Raw genomic sequence first — 16742 nt, forward strand, 5'->3', positions numbered from 1 at the left:
AGTATTCTATATCTTTTGTTTCTAAATAGTTCAATATTGGCCAAGAGATCTAATCATTATTTTATCAGAATATTAATTTAACATATGATTTGAAGATGAGTCTCAAATCATACCTCCCCAAGTACTCCTCTTGTTTTCCTACCAGTCCTTGATAACCTTTCCAGGAACTTCTGTCATATTGAGTGGACATATTGAGTGGAAACAATATGGGATTCCCCCACGAAGCTCTGAGCATATCATATGGTGACCTTACAAACTCAGACCAGGCCTCCTTGGAGACCAGTTCTCCTCCCTATAGCTCTCAAATGGCATAGTCCCTTAACCACAGCGGAACAGGATTGTCAAGTCTCAAATATATCTAAAAACAGGTCATAAATGGCATGTGATATGGGACACTGCTCACAGTATATTTATAAAAATAGGTTTAAAACAGTGATAATAATCCAGTGTCAAACACCACATAATTACATATGTGGTATTCAGCAAATATGTGTTGAAAAAGTTATTAATTTTAGCTAGAAAAGAGATATTTATCTTTCACACATAATGCATATGCATAAGAAAGACTAGAAAGTTTAACAAGTGCTATTTCTGGGGTATGAAGAGTATAGGTACTTTTTGTGTGTCTGCTTTTCTACATTTTCCAACATTGTGTAATTATATGATTAATACGCAATCAGGGAAAAATGTTATTTTTATAAACAAACCAATAAACTGTCAAAGCTACTACTGCACTCTTCTAGGCTCCCAAGGGCCTCAATCTTGGCAGAGACTCAGACTGCGGTAACTAAGTATCAGTCCGATTGGGAAATGAAAGGAGAAAGGGGTAACTTGGGTTTCTGAAGGACCTAGTTGGTCAAGCCATTACCCAAGGGACTCCTTTGCTCACTGACACTAGGGAAGAAAGTAGAGAAGTGCAAAGCAAAATTTATCTAAGTAAGTATTAACTTCAGCTGCAGAGGCAGGAGGAGGAAAAGCGACCTTCCTTACATGATGACAATTCTGTTCTAGAGTTTGTTGTCAAGGTTTCAAATGTCAGGTAGAGTGTGGACCAGAATTCAACTTGATGAAGGCATGATTGCAGACAATAAAGACATGAAAGATAGCATTTAACTGCAGAGGTTTCAACATCTTTTGTGGCTACTATAACATGTAGGGCATGCATTGTACACATGGTGCTTTATACTAAAGGCATTTTAAATTTATTTCTAACTCTATCATTCTCCCTTACACACTGATCCTCAAAACTAGAATTATTCACCCAGTGATAGTTAAGGTGGTAAGGTCACCAAAACAGCTACATTAAATGCCATGGGAGAGCCAAGAGCATACACATTTGTATGTGCAATGTCTTCTAAACAAAAAAGAAACCACGGTGGTTTATAATGTGTCTGTTATATAACATTTAGTCTTACAACAAAATCTGATTCCCTCACTTCAGATGTCACCATTAAAATCTTTATTAAAAACAAACAAGCAAACAAACAAAACAATCCTCAAGTCCAAAAAGAATGAAAGTTAACAAACTATATCAACTGCAATCACATGGAGACCATACCACCTTATGCTGGGTTTTTCGTACAGACACATAACAAACACCACACAAGTTTAAAAATGAAAATTAAACAAGAACAGAGGATCTGGTAGTATAACTGAAAAAGTTCAAAGACATGGCTGCATAATATTTTTAAGCATTAAGATTGTGTAACAAACAAGAAGAGAACTACAAACCTAGGTTAAAATGCAAAAAGTGCCCTAATCATATCATTTTGGAACTGTCTGAGACAATTGAACAGTAATATTTGCTTATAAGGAATGAATAACCATTCAAGGAATACAGCTTGTGTATACTTTTAAACAGACATTAAACTATCAGGGAAAAAACTGTATACAAGAGTATCAGTTTATTTCTTCCAGCTTGAGGCTGACAGAACCTACAGATAAAATGATCCCCTGCTAACTCCCTTGGTATTTAAAGATTCTTTACTTAGTTTGAATTATCAGCCAGACTTACAGCTGACATTAGAAAACTGTATAAACCAAACTGCTGTCTTCAGTTCTCCCTGCAGTACATGAACTTCTGTACACAAGTAAACACAGGGTGACTAGGACTTAGTTTTAATTCTTTTATCAGTTATTAATTACCTTTACTTGTCAATTAAATACATAATTTATATAATTTTTAACTATTTTATCATACACACAGATGAACTTTAATACTGTTAATAATTATCACATTTAGCTAAATTAACAAGCTTCAGCTACGAGTATCATGCTTACATGAAATGCAGTCATATAGCTTTGGTCAGGAGAAAAAGGTATTCTGAAGAAGCTGAGCAAGTCTGAAGAGATACAATCCCATATGCAGGGAGGAATAATGCTGACCCAAGTGCATTAATTTTGCTATAGACCCTTTGGTTAATGCTCAGAGTGTAACATGACAATCAGTACTCCCTTGCTGCAGGAAAGCAAAAAGGAAGGAATGCCTCTAACTTGGATCCACATATCCTACTTTCCTTAGAAAAGGAGTCTGTGTGTGGTTGCCTAGAGACTAAATCCAGTTTACTAATCAAAGAAACACACCAGTTCTCCACAGGGCATGGAACTTCATCAGAGGCCTTGTTCTCCTGTGGAAAAAGGCCAAAGTCTAAATTTATCTGTACTCGTGGGGTAGCAAGACCAAAGCAGGGAGCAACTGCCCTCTTGGTGTTATTTTTCCAACGGCATTTGCTCACTCCGTGTCTCATTTTGGTAATTCTTGAAATATTTCAAATTTTTTCATTATTATTTTATTTGTTATGGTGATCTGTGATCAGTGATCTTTGATGTTACTATTGTAATTGTTTTGCAGTGTCATGAACTATGCCCATATTAGATGGTGAACTTAATTGATAAGTGTTGTGTGTGTTCTGACTGCTCCACCAACCAGCTGACACCCCTTCTCTTGCCCTCTCTTCAGGCCTCCCTATTCCCTGAGACACAACAATATTGAAATTAGGCCAGTTAATAACCCAACAAAGGCCTCTAAGTATTCAAGTGAAAGGAAGAGTCACACGTCTCTCACTTTAAATCAGAAGCTTAGTGACTTGGAAAACCAAGACAGACGGAAAGCTTAGCCTCTTGCACCAAAGAGCCAAGCTATGAATGCAACGGAAATGTTCTTGAAGGCAATTAAATGTGCTACTCCAGTGAACACACAAAGGATAAGAAAGTGAAACAGCCTTATTGTTGATATGGAGAAAGTTTTAGTGGTCTGGATAGAAGATCAAACCAGCCACAACACTCCCTTAAGCCAAAGCCTAATCCAGAGCAAGGCCCTAACTCTCTTCAATTCTATGAAGGCTGAGAGAGGTGAGGAAGCTGCGGAAGAAAGGCTGGAAGTTAGCAGGGGTTGGTTCACGAGGTTTAAGGAAAAAAGCCATCTCCATAACATAAAAGTGCAAGGTGAAGCAGCAAGAGCTGATGTATTGAATAGAAGCTGCAGCAAGTTATGCAGAAGATCTAGTTAAGATGATTAATGAAGGTGACTGCACTAAACAACAGATTTTCAATGTAGATGGAACAGCCTTCTATTGGAAGAAGATGCATTCTAGGATTTTCATAGCTAGAGAGGAGAAGTCAATGCCTGGCTTCAAAGCTTCAAGAGAGACAGGCTGATTCTTCTGTTGGGGGATCATGCAGATGATGACTTGAAGTTGAAGCCAATGCTCATTTATCATTCCAGAAATCTTAGGCTCTTCAGAATTATGCTCAATCTACTCTGCCTGTGCTCTAATAAATGGAACAACAAAGCTTAGGTGACAGTGCATCTGTTAACAACATGATCTACTGAATATTTTAAGCCCACCTACTGCCCAGGAAAAAAGATTCCTTTCAAAATATTACTGCTCATTGACAACGCATCTGGTCACCCAAGAGCTCTGATGGAGATGCACAGATTAATGTTGTTTTCATGCCTGCTAACACAACATCTGTTCTGCAGCCCATGGATCAAGGAGTAATTTCAAGTCTTATTATTTATGAAAGAAATTTTATAATGCTACAGCTGCCATAGATTGTGATTCCTCTGATGGATCTGGGCAAAGTAAATCGAAAACCTTCTGGAAAAGATTCACCATTCCTTTCTTTTTTTTAATTGTAGTACAGTTGAATATATATATATATATATTCTTTTTCATATCATTTTCCATACGGTTTATTACAGAATATTAAGGATTCACCATTCTAGATGTCATTAAACTTTGTAAAAAAATTTTTTTAATTAAAAAAAAAACTTCATGATTCATGGGAAGAAGTCAAAATATCAACAGTAATGGGAGTTTGGGAAAAGTTGAATCCAGCCCTCATGGATGACTTTGGGGGCGTTCAAGACATCAGTGGAGGAAGCAACTGTAAATGTGGTAGAAAGAGGGAGAAAACTACAATTAAAGTGAAGCCTGAAGATGTGACTGAATTGCTGTAATTTCATGATAAAACTTTAAAGGATGAGAAGTTGCTTCTTATGGATGAGCAAAGAACAGGGCTTCTTGAGATGGAAACTATTCCTGGTGAAGATACTGTGAAGACTGTTGAAATAACATCAAATGATTTAGAGTATTACATAAACTTAGTTGATAACACAGTAGCAGGGCTGGAGAGGATTGACCCCAATTTTTAAAGAAGTTCTACTGTAGGTAAAATACTGTCAAACAGCATTACATGCTACAGAGAAATCATTCATGAAAGGAAGAGTCAATTCATGCACTAAGCTTCACTGTTGTCTTGTTTTAAGAAATGTCCACAGTGACCCCAACCTTCAGCAACCACCATCCTGATCAGTCAGCAGTCATCAACATCCTGGCAGGCCGCTCCACCAGCAAGAAGATTATGACTCACTGAAGCCTCAAATGATAGCATTTTTTAGCAATTAAGTATTTTTAATTAACGTATGTATTGTTTTTTTAGACAGTATGCTATTGCACACTTAACGGACTACAGTATAAATCATTTTCATATGCACTGGGAAACCAAGACATTCCATGTGACTCACTTTATTGCAACATTCACTTTATTGCAGTGATCCGTAACTGAACCCACAATAATCTCTACAATAATCTCCGAGATATGTCTATAACTCAATTTTTTTAAAAAGAACTGACTCTACTTCAATCAGACTCAAACCTAAAATATGACATGTAAGCTACTATATAAAAAATAAACAAGGTCCTACTGTATAGCACAGGGAACTATATTCAATTATCTTGTAATAAACTCTAATGGAAAAGAATCTGAAAAAAGTATATATTCTGAATCACTTTGCTGTACACCAGAAACTAACAAAAGATCGTAAATTAACTATACTTCAAAAACAATTATATATGTGTGTGTATATATATATATAATGTTAATCTTGCCTGACAGGCATTAGCCATTTGTTTCTACAAAGAATACAAAGGAAGTTGTCCCTCCCCAACCCCCCCAAATAAGTACTGTATTTTACTTCTGTGCATCCCACATCCTCCTTGGCCACTGGCAACTGTTGCTGTATCATCTCATCAGCCCAGGTACAATCCTCATGACCAGCTGATGCCAATAAACTTTTATTTCCTCTGCCCATCTCCCTCACATTCCTTATAAACTTGTTAGATTTCAAAGCAATACCTCAGAAAGTATTCCTATACAACTCAGAAGACTTAAGGAATTAAGGGGGTTCATGTCCCCTTCCTCCTTCAAAGCCAGTAAAAGTGCATCAAGTCCTTACATCATATCACTCTGACCTCCTCTTTTACCTCCCTCTTTGACTTTTAAGGACCCCTTTGATTACACTCAGCCCAGCCAGATAATCTGAGATAACCTTCCCATCTCAGGACCTTAAGCCATAACAATAAAATTTACTCCCAATACTACTACTGTACCCATACAACAGAATATTATTTGGCAACATAAATGAATGAAATACTGATACATGGTACAAAATGAACCTTAGAAACATTATGCTAAGTGAAAGAAGCCAGTCACAAAAGACCACAAATTGTATGATTCCATTTATATGAAACATTAAGAATAGGCAATCTTATAGACAGCAAGTAGATCAGTGGTTGCTTAGGGCTAGGAAAGTAGGAGGGGGGATAATGGAGATTGACTGCTAATGGGTAAAGGGTTTCTTTTAAAGGGCACAAACACATTTTAAAGTTAGATTGTGGTGATTATTACACAGCACTATGAGTTTTTTTGGTTTTGGTTTTGTTTTGCGGTACGCAGTCCTCTCACTGTTGTGGCCTCTCCCGTTGCGGAGCACAGGCTCCGGACGCGCAGGCTCAGCGGCCATGGCTCACGGGCCCAGCCGCTCCGCGGCACGTGGGATCTTCCCGGACCGGGGCACGAACCCGTGTTCCCTGCATCGGCAGGTGGACTCTCAACCACTGCGCCACCAGGGAAGCCCCAATATGAGTATTTTAAAAAATTGAATTGCATACTTTAAATTGAATTGTATGGTATATGAATTATACATTGATAAAGCTGTTGTTAAAAATACTACTGTATTTATTATGGCTACCATTGAAAAGTTACTATGTGCAAGAAACCTTAGAGACCCTATATCATCTGATTCTTAACAACTCTGTGAGGTCAATTTTTCATCTTATAGATGAGAAAACAAGTTCTGTAAAATTATTTACACAAAGTTACAGAGCTGGTCAGGAATAGTACCCAGATATACTACTCTAAAGAAATGTCTCTATACAGTCCATGCTTTCTAAATTATGCCATGCTTGCCATCAAATACTTTATTGGAAATATAAGAGATCATTGACATACAAATGGCCTTGAAAAAACAGGCATTTGGTTTCTATCACTGGTGGGAGTAAGTTTTTTTGAGGCATCAATGATAAGAAATAAGGCTTAACACAGGGAATTATACCCATTATCTTGGGGGGCGGGGGGTGTGTGTACCTATCTTATATATACCTATAATGGAGTATAATCTGCAAAAACAATACTGAATCACTATGCCGTACACCTGAAACATAATACTGTAAATCAACTATATGTACTTCAATAAAAGGAAAAAAAAGGCTTAAAAGGTTAGCGTCATTGTTACTTAATTCAAAATCCACATCTAGAAAATAAATGCCTCTGGAAAGCAATTAAAAGTAATTAAGCTCATATAATTTGTTCCTTCTCTTTCAGTTTATGTCAGAGCTAGACTGTGAATGTCTTCAAGATACAGATGTCATCTGTTTGTCATTCTTTAAGTCAGCGCCTCTAAAAATTCTTGGTTCTTTGTATTAACAGAAACACCAACAAAATATAAATATACAGAAACCATCATTATTTCTTTAAACTACACTCATTAGGCAAAAGTATTCCTTTATTTAGATTTTATTACTTACATTTAGTTTTTTATACATACATTTAGAGGAAACTACAAACACTAACTTATTAGCCATTCCAGAAAGATAGGTGGATAAAAAAAGTATAAGAGGAAGAAATACAGATACTGTACTAAAGGTACACTTCTTCACCTAAAATGCAACTAATCATCCATTTAGTTGTTATATTAGTCTGTTTGCTGCTGTAACAAATTATCACAAACTCAGTGGCTTAGAACAACACCAGTTTATTATCTTTTGGTTCTGTAGGTCTGAAGTCTGACATGGGTCTCACTGGGCTAAATTCAAGGTCTCAGCACGGCTGCGTTCCTTTCTGAGGTGCTAGTGAGGAATGCTTCCTTGCCTTTTCCATTTTCTAGAGGCTACCTGCATTCCTTGGTTCATGTCCCCTTCCTCCTTCAAAGCCAGTAAAAGTGGGTCAAGTCCTTCTTACATTGCATCACTCTGACCTCTTCTTTTACCTCCCTCTTCCACTTTTAAGGACCCTTATGATTATACTGGGCCCACCCAGATAATCCGGGATAACCTCCCCAACTCAGGACCTCAGATTAAGGTCCTTAACTTAATCACATCTGCAAAGTCCTTTTATAATGTAACGAAACATATCCACAGGTTCTGGGAACTAAGACATTGTTATCTTTGGGTAACCATTATTCTGCCTATCACAGTTGCCCTTATCTTCAAAGAAATCAGGATATACCCATAGTAAATTGAGCCTAAACTGGAGGAGTGGTGGGGCATACTAATGGTTTAAATAGAGTACGTAGAATTTGGGATGAAAAATTCCTCCTTTTTGTTGTCATATTCTTACTGACATTCTATTTTGAAGATGAACCATAATTAGATACGTGGAATAATAGGAGAAATAGGTTGCCATTCAAAACCATGATAGGAAATAGAACTATCTAAATGAATCTGTCGATTTTCAAATCTGAACAGAAACCAAAAAAGTTTATTTTGTACTTTCTTTTTACACATTGTTCTGCCATAGCACTCAGCAACTACCATTCATACAAAAGCCACAGCCTATATCATAAAATTGGGTGTTGTACTAATTCAAACTACAGAAAAGGTAGCTGGGAAGACTATACCAGGGCATAATGACCATGAGTTTTTATGAACCTTTAAACTAAAATATCCAAAGAAACATTATATATGTATATGTGGTTAAGAAAACAAACCTCCTTTTTGAAAGGTCCAAATTCAAAATGAAATTATGTCACTACATTATAAGACTGACTTCTGCTTAATTCCCCAGAACAACATTCTGTCTAGTGTTTAACTTTTTCAATTTAGCGTTATATCTTTTTTGACTCCAAGACAGAAGACTGATGTTTGACGTACTCAAGTTATAGCCAGCATTTACCAATTCTTTGATTCGACTTTTTAAAGTGCTTATGCTTGAGTCCAAAATCCGAGGATTTTCAATTATTTGTGAAATGCTAAGTTTTTCTTCTATGAGGCAGTCTATTTTATCACTAAACTTTTTCTCTCCCAAGAAGATCACATCTGGACAGCTTAAAACAAACTTCCGTATCTCTTCTGTAGTACACCCAAGAGAAAGCAGTCTTTCTTTGATATTTGTGTAGTTTCTTCTCATACAATCATTGGAAAGGTCTAGGATTTTAGCTCCTGGACCATGTATCAAAGCAAGCAACTGTTCATTGTTCAAGTTGAAAGCTGACTGTAAAAATTCAATATTAGTTTTTACCCGTTTGGTGCTCTGAATTAAGATGAAAGGGTTTTTAAAAATTATCTTCCTGACAAAACCTGTGGGATCATTGTGACCCAAAGACAAACAGACTTCTCGCAAAAATTCAACCATCTGTTTATTCAGCTCGAGACTATTGGAGAAGGTACGTGGGGCACTGGTCAACAATCGACAAAGGCATTTATGAGTCAATCCAACTGAGTAGAGGAACTCTATATTTTTCTCTAAGTTTAGGTTGTTACTGGACCGAAAAAAGGATTCAGGAGAACGTTCCAAAATAGCTACAATTTCAAGGTCTGATGTCACAATTCTTCTCCACAGATCCCACCGATATGAAAGACTTTCAGGTGTGCGTGTCATGGCTCGTGGATATCTTGATATGATGCTAGCAATCACTTCTTTGCTAGCTCCTTTAGACAGAAGGAATGTCTTCAGGTTCTGCTCATTAGTACCTCTCCTATTAAAAACTCCAGGCTGTCGTTTCTTTGCCATGTCAACATCTACTCCCATAGTAAGTAAGTTATTCAGCAGTTCTTCATTTTCCAAAGGTTCACTGTCTGCATTATCACATTTCATACTGAAAAGCCTAAATGAAACTGATTTAAAGAGGATTTCTGCTGAAAATCGGATCATCCAACATCTTGAACCAAAAAGAAAGTTACTTCTCATATACAAGAGGTTTCTTGGTGCCATAATGGTCAGGTAGCCCAAACCTTTTGGAATGCTGTATAAAACAACATATATAATATTATACAAACACACATGTTAAAGAGATAAAAGACCATATTATGACCCTGTAAGTATCATGGTCATTTCTGTAAGAAAACACCTAGGGATCCAGCTCTCCTGGTGCTGTGGTAACAATCCCACCACCACACTCCCACTCCCTAGCTCACTGCTTCTGATTATCTGTGGGTCAGGGGCCACTTCTATTCTTAACATAAAGAAAAGCAGTACAGCATCATCACTGCTCCAGAATTATTCCTGCCTTTACCTTCCTCTTTTTGTTTGGCCTTGCCTGCCTTGGCTACCCAAAACCAGTTGCCCCTCTCCATCTCTGCTTTATCTTCCTGGTTTCCAAACCTTTGGTTTATTCCTACTAATTGATGCTTTCAATTCTGCCTTGTCTTCTAACTTACTAGATCTTTGGCCTTGCCTCTGCCCATAGATACCAGACTTCTTTGCCTCTGTTCTCACTTCCTGGTTATCAAACTCTAAATCTAGGGGACTTCCCTGGTGGCACAGTGTTTAAGAATCCGCCTGCCAATGCAGGGAACACGGGTTCTACCCCTGGTCCGGGAAGATCCCACATGCCGCGGAGCAACTAAGCCCATGCACCACAACTACTGAGCCTGCGCTCTACAGCCCGTGCTCCGCAACAAGAGAAGCCACCACAATGAGAAGCCTGCGCAACGAAACGAAGAGTAGCCCCCACTCGCCACAACTATAGAAAGCCCGCGCACAACAAGGAAGACCCAACACAGCCAAAAAAAAAAAAATTTTTTTAAAAACCTCTAAATCTAGCCCTGAAAACCAACACTTCATACTACCTAATTTCCACCTTAAACAACTTTTTCTAGATTCATGGTACTCTTTAAACCCATGCTAACATTAGAACCTTAATTCTTATCTTACATAGCTCCTGATCCCAATCTCCATGTCACTCAATTTACCCTAACGTCCCCTTGGTTCTTGGGTTAACCCAACAACTCCAAACCAATTTTCATCTTCATAATGATCTAGCTGGGATATTTCATACACACAGTCCACCGCATGTGGAACTATAGAGATGGGATGTAAACATTTTAAAAGTTACTTTTGCCATTCTCCTCACCACCATTTTATAAAAGACTAACTCAGGGCTCTCTGCATCTGTGTCACAGCACATGTAACTTTGATCAAGTGACTAAAACCTTGATAACTCATTTTCCTGATCATTTAGAAATAGAGCATAAATTGGATGAACTTATACATGATAATAATCATAGGTCCCTACTAAAACAAGCACCTCTATTTATAGGAAATATTTTATGAGAAAATTAACAGAAAAGTTTTCTTCTGTTATCCAGCTTGTCAGATGGTTTATGTTCCTAAGTTGTTTGTGGTCTCAGTCATACAACAACACATAATACTTTTTTAACTGTACTTTCTCCTTTTCAGACTATACAGCTGTGACAAACTTAGTTCTTGATTCCTAATTACTTACAACAGGCTCTTATCACTTAAAAGAGGCATTTCCTTTCTCCTCTCTGCTAATTAAGCATAAAATAGAAAATAGAGATAAATGGTTCCAACTCACCACTAATATCTCTGGGCTTGAGATACTGCTTTCAAGATCCATATAAGAAAAGCTCCTCTGTGTCTGTCCTTTTAATTACTACAATCTAACAAGAAATTGGATTATGCCTACAGGCTGGGAACATTCCTGTAACTCAGATAATCCACCAATCATCAAAGAATTAACAAAAGATTCCAAAACTATAGATTCAAATAACATTCAAACAAAACGCAAAACACTCACAAAGTAAACAGCAAACAGCAAAAGCACATTTTAGATTGCCCTATACTCTGAGTTCATTATTTCTTCATGTCTCCATAATACCACATACTACTCTATAACTACATACTCTTCCAAACATGCATGAAGATAGGAACTTAAAAATAAGATCCTCCTAACTAAAGAATGAAGGCTTTACCTTGCCCTGCTCAACAACCTGCTCTCTCTTCCAGATGCTCAGGGTGACCTCTACTGGATAATGGGACAGAACACTGACAGCTGTAGATAAAACCAGTGCTTTCCAAAGAGGGGTGAGAGATTATCCAATGGGACGCAGGTAGAAAACAGTAAAACTCCAATTTATATTTGTCTTGGCCTTTTAAAATTTCTACTTTTTACATGTTTCATAATGTAAAAATGTATACAATATAATAGTACTATAAAACATGTATATAACTAATTAGTAAATAAATATACCTATATTGGAGGTACATTTATAAACCTTTTTATTAAGATTGTACATGTTCAAAAATGTCTATGACTACTACTCTAGACTACACTCTACTCTTGAGAAACAGGGCTGAACGAGTCACAGAAAATTCAAAAGAAATTCTACTGATGAAAAACTAAAAGTAAAGATATATGCCAAATATCTTAACAAAAGAGGAATAAATTAAGGTTTCTCCTGAATCTGTCATAGGGGGATTTTGTCTTTGTGTATAGTTTATTTTCCATGGAAATATCTTTCACACAATTTAATGTCCAAAACCAAACTGAGCATCCTTCCCAGCCCCAAAACCAGCCCTCCTCTAATTAATGAAATCACTATTACTCAGTAATCACTCATGATAAAAAAAATCTGAAAGTAAGCTTTGGTTTTTTTTTCCTCTTCCTCAACCCCAGTTATTAAATCATGTAGATTCAGCTTCTTCAGTACCTCTGAAATCCAATCTCTCTACTCTTTGCTATTCTCTCAGACTATAACAGCCACTTAACTTGCTTCTCTAACATCAGTCACTCAAAACTGCCCCCACAGTACACCTGTAAAACAAAGATGTGATCATGTCCCTCATTCCCTGACCTCTGCAGCTGTCCCCTAGAAGGTAAAATCTTCAGATTGACCTTTCTAGCTATCTCTTCTATTCTACAACCTCACAACAAAGCACCATTGCTCTCAAATCTCAGGTCCTAAACATCCTTGACCATTCTTGTCTCCCAGCCTTTTTTTAAGCTGTTCTGTCTTTCAGAAAGGCCTATCCTCCTACTGTCTATCCACAGTACAAGATCCCATTCAAATAGTATCTTCCCACAAATCTTTAACTTAAGAAATACTTGAAGTTGAAGTGAATCATTTGTTTTATAGTAATTTGTTACTAAGAGTCTAAAACTAAGTGTTCTATTTATATAGGGGAAAAAAAGAGCTGAACTGGACTTAGAACTAGCAACAAAAATTTGGTTTTGATTACAATAAATGCAATAAATTGACCCCCCCAAAATGGTATGAACAGTCTTAGCTAAGCCTAAAAACAATGGTAACTAGTATCAACAGCTGGTAAACATATGAAGAAATGGGGGGAATTCTCAAATATTACTGTTGTTAAGGAATTTGGTACCATCCATCATCTTTCAACCCAGCATTTCTACTTCTTGGAGATTATCCAAAGTAAATACAGGACAAGAATACACATTTGTTATTTAAAAAAAAAAAAAAAAAGATGACCATTATAATATTACTTGCTACAGCAAAAAAGAAGGAACCCAAATGGCCACCAATAGTAGAATGATTAATAAATAGTGGTACATGTATACAATATAATACTACACAGCCTCCTTTTAAAAATGAGGCAGGGGCTTCCCTGATGGTACAGTGAGAATCTTCCTGCCAATGCAGGGGACAAGGGTTCGAGCCCTGGTCTGGGAAGATCCCACATGCCGCGGAGCAACTAGGTCCGTGAGCCACAACTACTGAGCCTGCGCGTCTGGAGCCTGTGCTCCGCAACGAGAGACAGTGACAGTGAGAGGCCGGCACACCGCGATGAAGAGTGGCCCCCGCTCGCCGCAACTAGAGAAAGCCCTCGCACAGAAACGAAGACCCAACACAGCCAAAACTAAATAAATTTAAAAAAAAATTTTTTTTAAATGAGGCAGATCTAACACAATAGAAAGATGTCCAAGACATTCTAAGTGGCAACCTGCTTAACAGTACAGTGGCTAGGATAATACCACTTAAATAAAAAGGGGGGAGGGGACATTAATATATACAGAGAGAGGAAAAAATAGAATAAGTTATTTTTCAGTTTTCAACACAAAAAAGTTAAGCCTGATGAATATCAATTTATTTTACTCCTTTAGCATCCAATCTCCATTCAAAATACTATTATATCTAGCGTGGTGAATAAATATTTAAGCAGCCTAATGCAAGAAGTACCAACTGCCTCAATCTACAAATTTCAAAACTAATTAATATTCCATAACTTATTTCCATCTGTCTCTCAAATTGCCGTTTTTAATTACCAAAGCCACTATTCCAAGAGCTAAAGGCCAAAATTAGCAAATACACTGAAAATCTCTGTACCTGTAACTTGTGAGGTCTAAGGAATAAAGGAAGATTTATGAGCCCCTCTGCTCCACAATTCCCCGGACAAAGAGGCTTTTAATGGAAATGGGTAATCACTGGTTCCAGGCTTCTACATTCCAGGTTAGTCTTCTTTTGACAAAACGAGCTAAGTTTGGAGATATTTACAGCAATGAACTTCTCACCTCATTTGTCTTAAGGAAAGAGAACTTTGCATTCCTCCAGAAAAGCTGAAAAATAGCTGTTTCCTAGAAATGGAAAAATAAAAGGGGCGGGGATAAAATAACGTCAGGACTTGTAATACAGAATAAGGAGCTCAATCTCAGCTAACGCTGCATAATGTTCTCGTGAGATGCATAACCTCTTATATACTAGGCATCTCTCAGAGATACTGAGAAGAAAATGGCAAGTACAAGCCCGAGTATAAGAGGTAAAGGCGGCAGAATCAGAGTATAATTTGTAAAACCAGAACTAAGTGCTTCACACACATTATCTTACTTAACATCCACAACTTAAAAGGTCGGCATCATTCCTAAAATTACAAAATCAGAAAAAGCGCCGAGCTCCCTTACTAGCTTGACTTAGCTCGTTGAAGCAAGGTTCGAACCCAGTTGAGTCTTTAACTCAAAAATTCCACGGGTATTTCCACGGGTTCTTCCATCCCTCTTCCTCCCACAAAGAAACTCTACAAGGGGCTGCACGGGAACGGGACTCCGTTACACATCACAGTCACCCAGACCCGCTTCTAAAAAGAAAACGCACGCCGGCAGCGAGTCACCGACCTCAACTTGGACTATAACTGGGCGCTACAGATACCTTTACTTTCCCTTCTGGGGTCTGGAGAATAACAGAGGAACGGAAGTGGACAGGAATAACTTCCGGCGAGGGGCCGCGCACAGAGGTGACGTCACCCTCCTGGCGCCCCCCGGCGGCCACGCGGCCGCCTTCCATAGCCTGACGCTAGGGCCCCGGCAGAGGGCAGCAGGAGACCGCGATGAGCGCGGGGAACCGGTCTTCAGGTCTGATTTTGGAGGGCGGGGCGGGACTTGGAGATTTCCCAAGAAATATATATTTCCCAAGAAGTCTCTGTTATATACGTGAAGTTTGCAGCCTGATAGGATGATTACGCTTATTAATGTGATTAACATGGCGTGGATGAACACCTCCGCGTTTGGTGCAGGAAAACGCGTGTGAACAACTCCAGGTTTTCGTTATTGAACTACCTGGTAAATCCTGAAGTGTGGCTGCTAGTCCGAATTCAGTCAGCCTTCAGGACGGGAAGCAATTCTAGTGTTCTTCGATTTAAGTGCTTACAATACAAATTACTTCTGGTTCTTTTGAAATTGTGACGAATTTGTGCTATTTAAATCAAAGTTTTGGGACTTCCCTGGCAGTCCTGTGGTTAAGACTCTGCGCTCCCAATGCAGGGTACATGGCTTCCATCCCTGGTGGGGGAACTAGGATCCGGCGTGCCCCAGGGCGCGGCCAAAAAATTAAAAAATAATAATAAGTAAATAAAAGTTTCAGTACAAACAATCTCCTCAGCCAGTGCGTTTTTGTCACCTCTGGGGGTGTCGCCTTAAACCTTCGTGGTCCCCTCAGTCCCCAAAAGAAGGCTTATACAGAGATTAATGAAATAATCATCAGGTTGCCACTTATCTTCTGGAGGAAGTGGTAGTTTAGTCCTTGGAAAAACAGAGAGATGGGGAGAGGGTTGATCCTGAATTCTAGTACAAGGAAGAATTTCTTGCATTACCCTCGTCTATGTAGGAGCATAGTGGTAGAATTTTCTTCATCCCATTTCTGCACCAATGAACCAATTAGTGTTTTATCCTCACTCTGTCCCTTAGATGACTCCTAGCTGGTTTGTTGTCGTCACTTTGTTTTGAATTAACGTTCTATTTTGTTGGTTTATAAGGATAAAGATTTACCTTTGAGACTTTACTAATAATCTATCTGTTAAGTGAAACGATTTACTCCAGTTCCTCCAGGTTAAAAAAAATTGTCTGGAAAAATTAGAAATGGTCTCTTTATGTGAGTTTCTAAAATCTATTTCTGCGTGGAAGGAACTCATATATCCCAGTTAATATTTACTATTATATATAAATATATAAATTTATGTATATAAGCATATAAATATTATATCTACAAACTGCCTTACAATCAGAATGTAAAACAATAAAATCTTTTTTAGGAATCATTAAACTTCAGACTTTAAGAATATGTTTGGGATTATGGAGCCTCAGTCCTCCTTTTACAGATGAGACATTGAAATCCTTAGAGTAGAAGCCAACAAGAGAATGCACGTCTTATGACTCCTTGACCAGTAAGTTTTCTGTGATTTATACCACATGCTTTGTTGTACTGACATAGATTATCAAAGGTTCTTTCAGACTTACTTAAGCAACCTCACTGTTTGTTATTTGTGATGTCATGTAGGCAAAGGAGATTGGTTCTTTTGAAAATAAGTTCCATATTTCCTATCCCAAATTTTCTGATTACAAATATATTTTAAATACATATTATAAAACAGTGAATAAGAAAACTATAATAATGGTTGGATTAGAACGGTGTTTTTTTTTTTTTTTT

General features: G+C 37.8%; 1 protein-coding gene across 5 annotated transcripts in view; it reads right to left on the reverse strand.

The window, feature by feature from the left end:
* MTERF1 (mitochondrial transcription termination factor 1) overlaps positions 1 to 15017 on the reverse strand; it is a 508137-nt gene extending 493120 nt beyond the window's left edge. Inside the window, exons 1-3 of one of the 5 annotated variants that reach the window (XM_027102399.1) lie at positions 14970 to 15017; positions 14339 to 14401; positions 7239 to 9805 (exon numbers count right to left, since the gene is read on the reverse strand). In XM_027102399.1, coding sequence (XP_026958200.1) covers positions 8617 to 9805; positions 14339 to 14370 — 1221 coding nt within the window. In that variant the 5' untranslated portion in view covers positions 14371 to 14401; positions 14970 to 15017 and the 3' untranslated portion in view covers positions 7239 to 8616. The other 4 variants (XM_027102398.1, XM_027102400.1, XM_027102401.1 and 1 more) reach the window with 4 other exon arrangements.
* Positions 15018 to 16742: the final 1725 nt, after the last annotated feature.

This window comes from Aethalodelphis obliquidens, unplaced genomic scaffold, assembly GCF_003676395.1.
Source record: "Aethalodelphis obliquidens isolate GAN/ISIS:26980383/991018 unplaced genomic scaffold, ASM367639v1 scaffold5, whole genome shotgun sequence".
Lineage (NCBI taxonomy): Eukaryota > Metazoa > Chordata > Mammalia > Artiodactyla > Delphinidae > Aethalodelphis > Aethalodelphis obliquidens.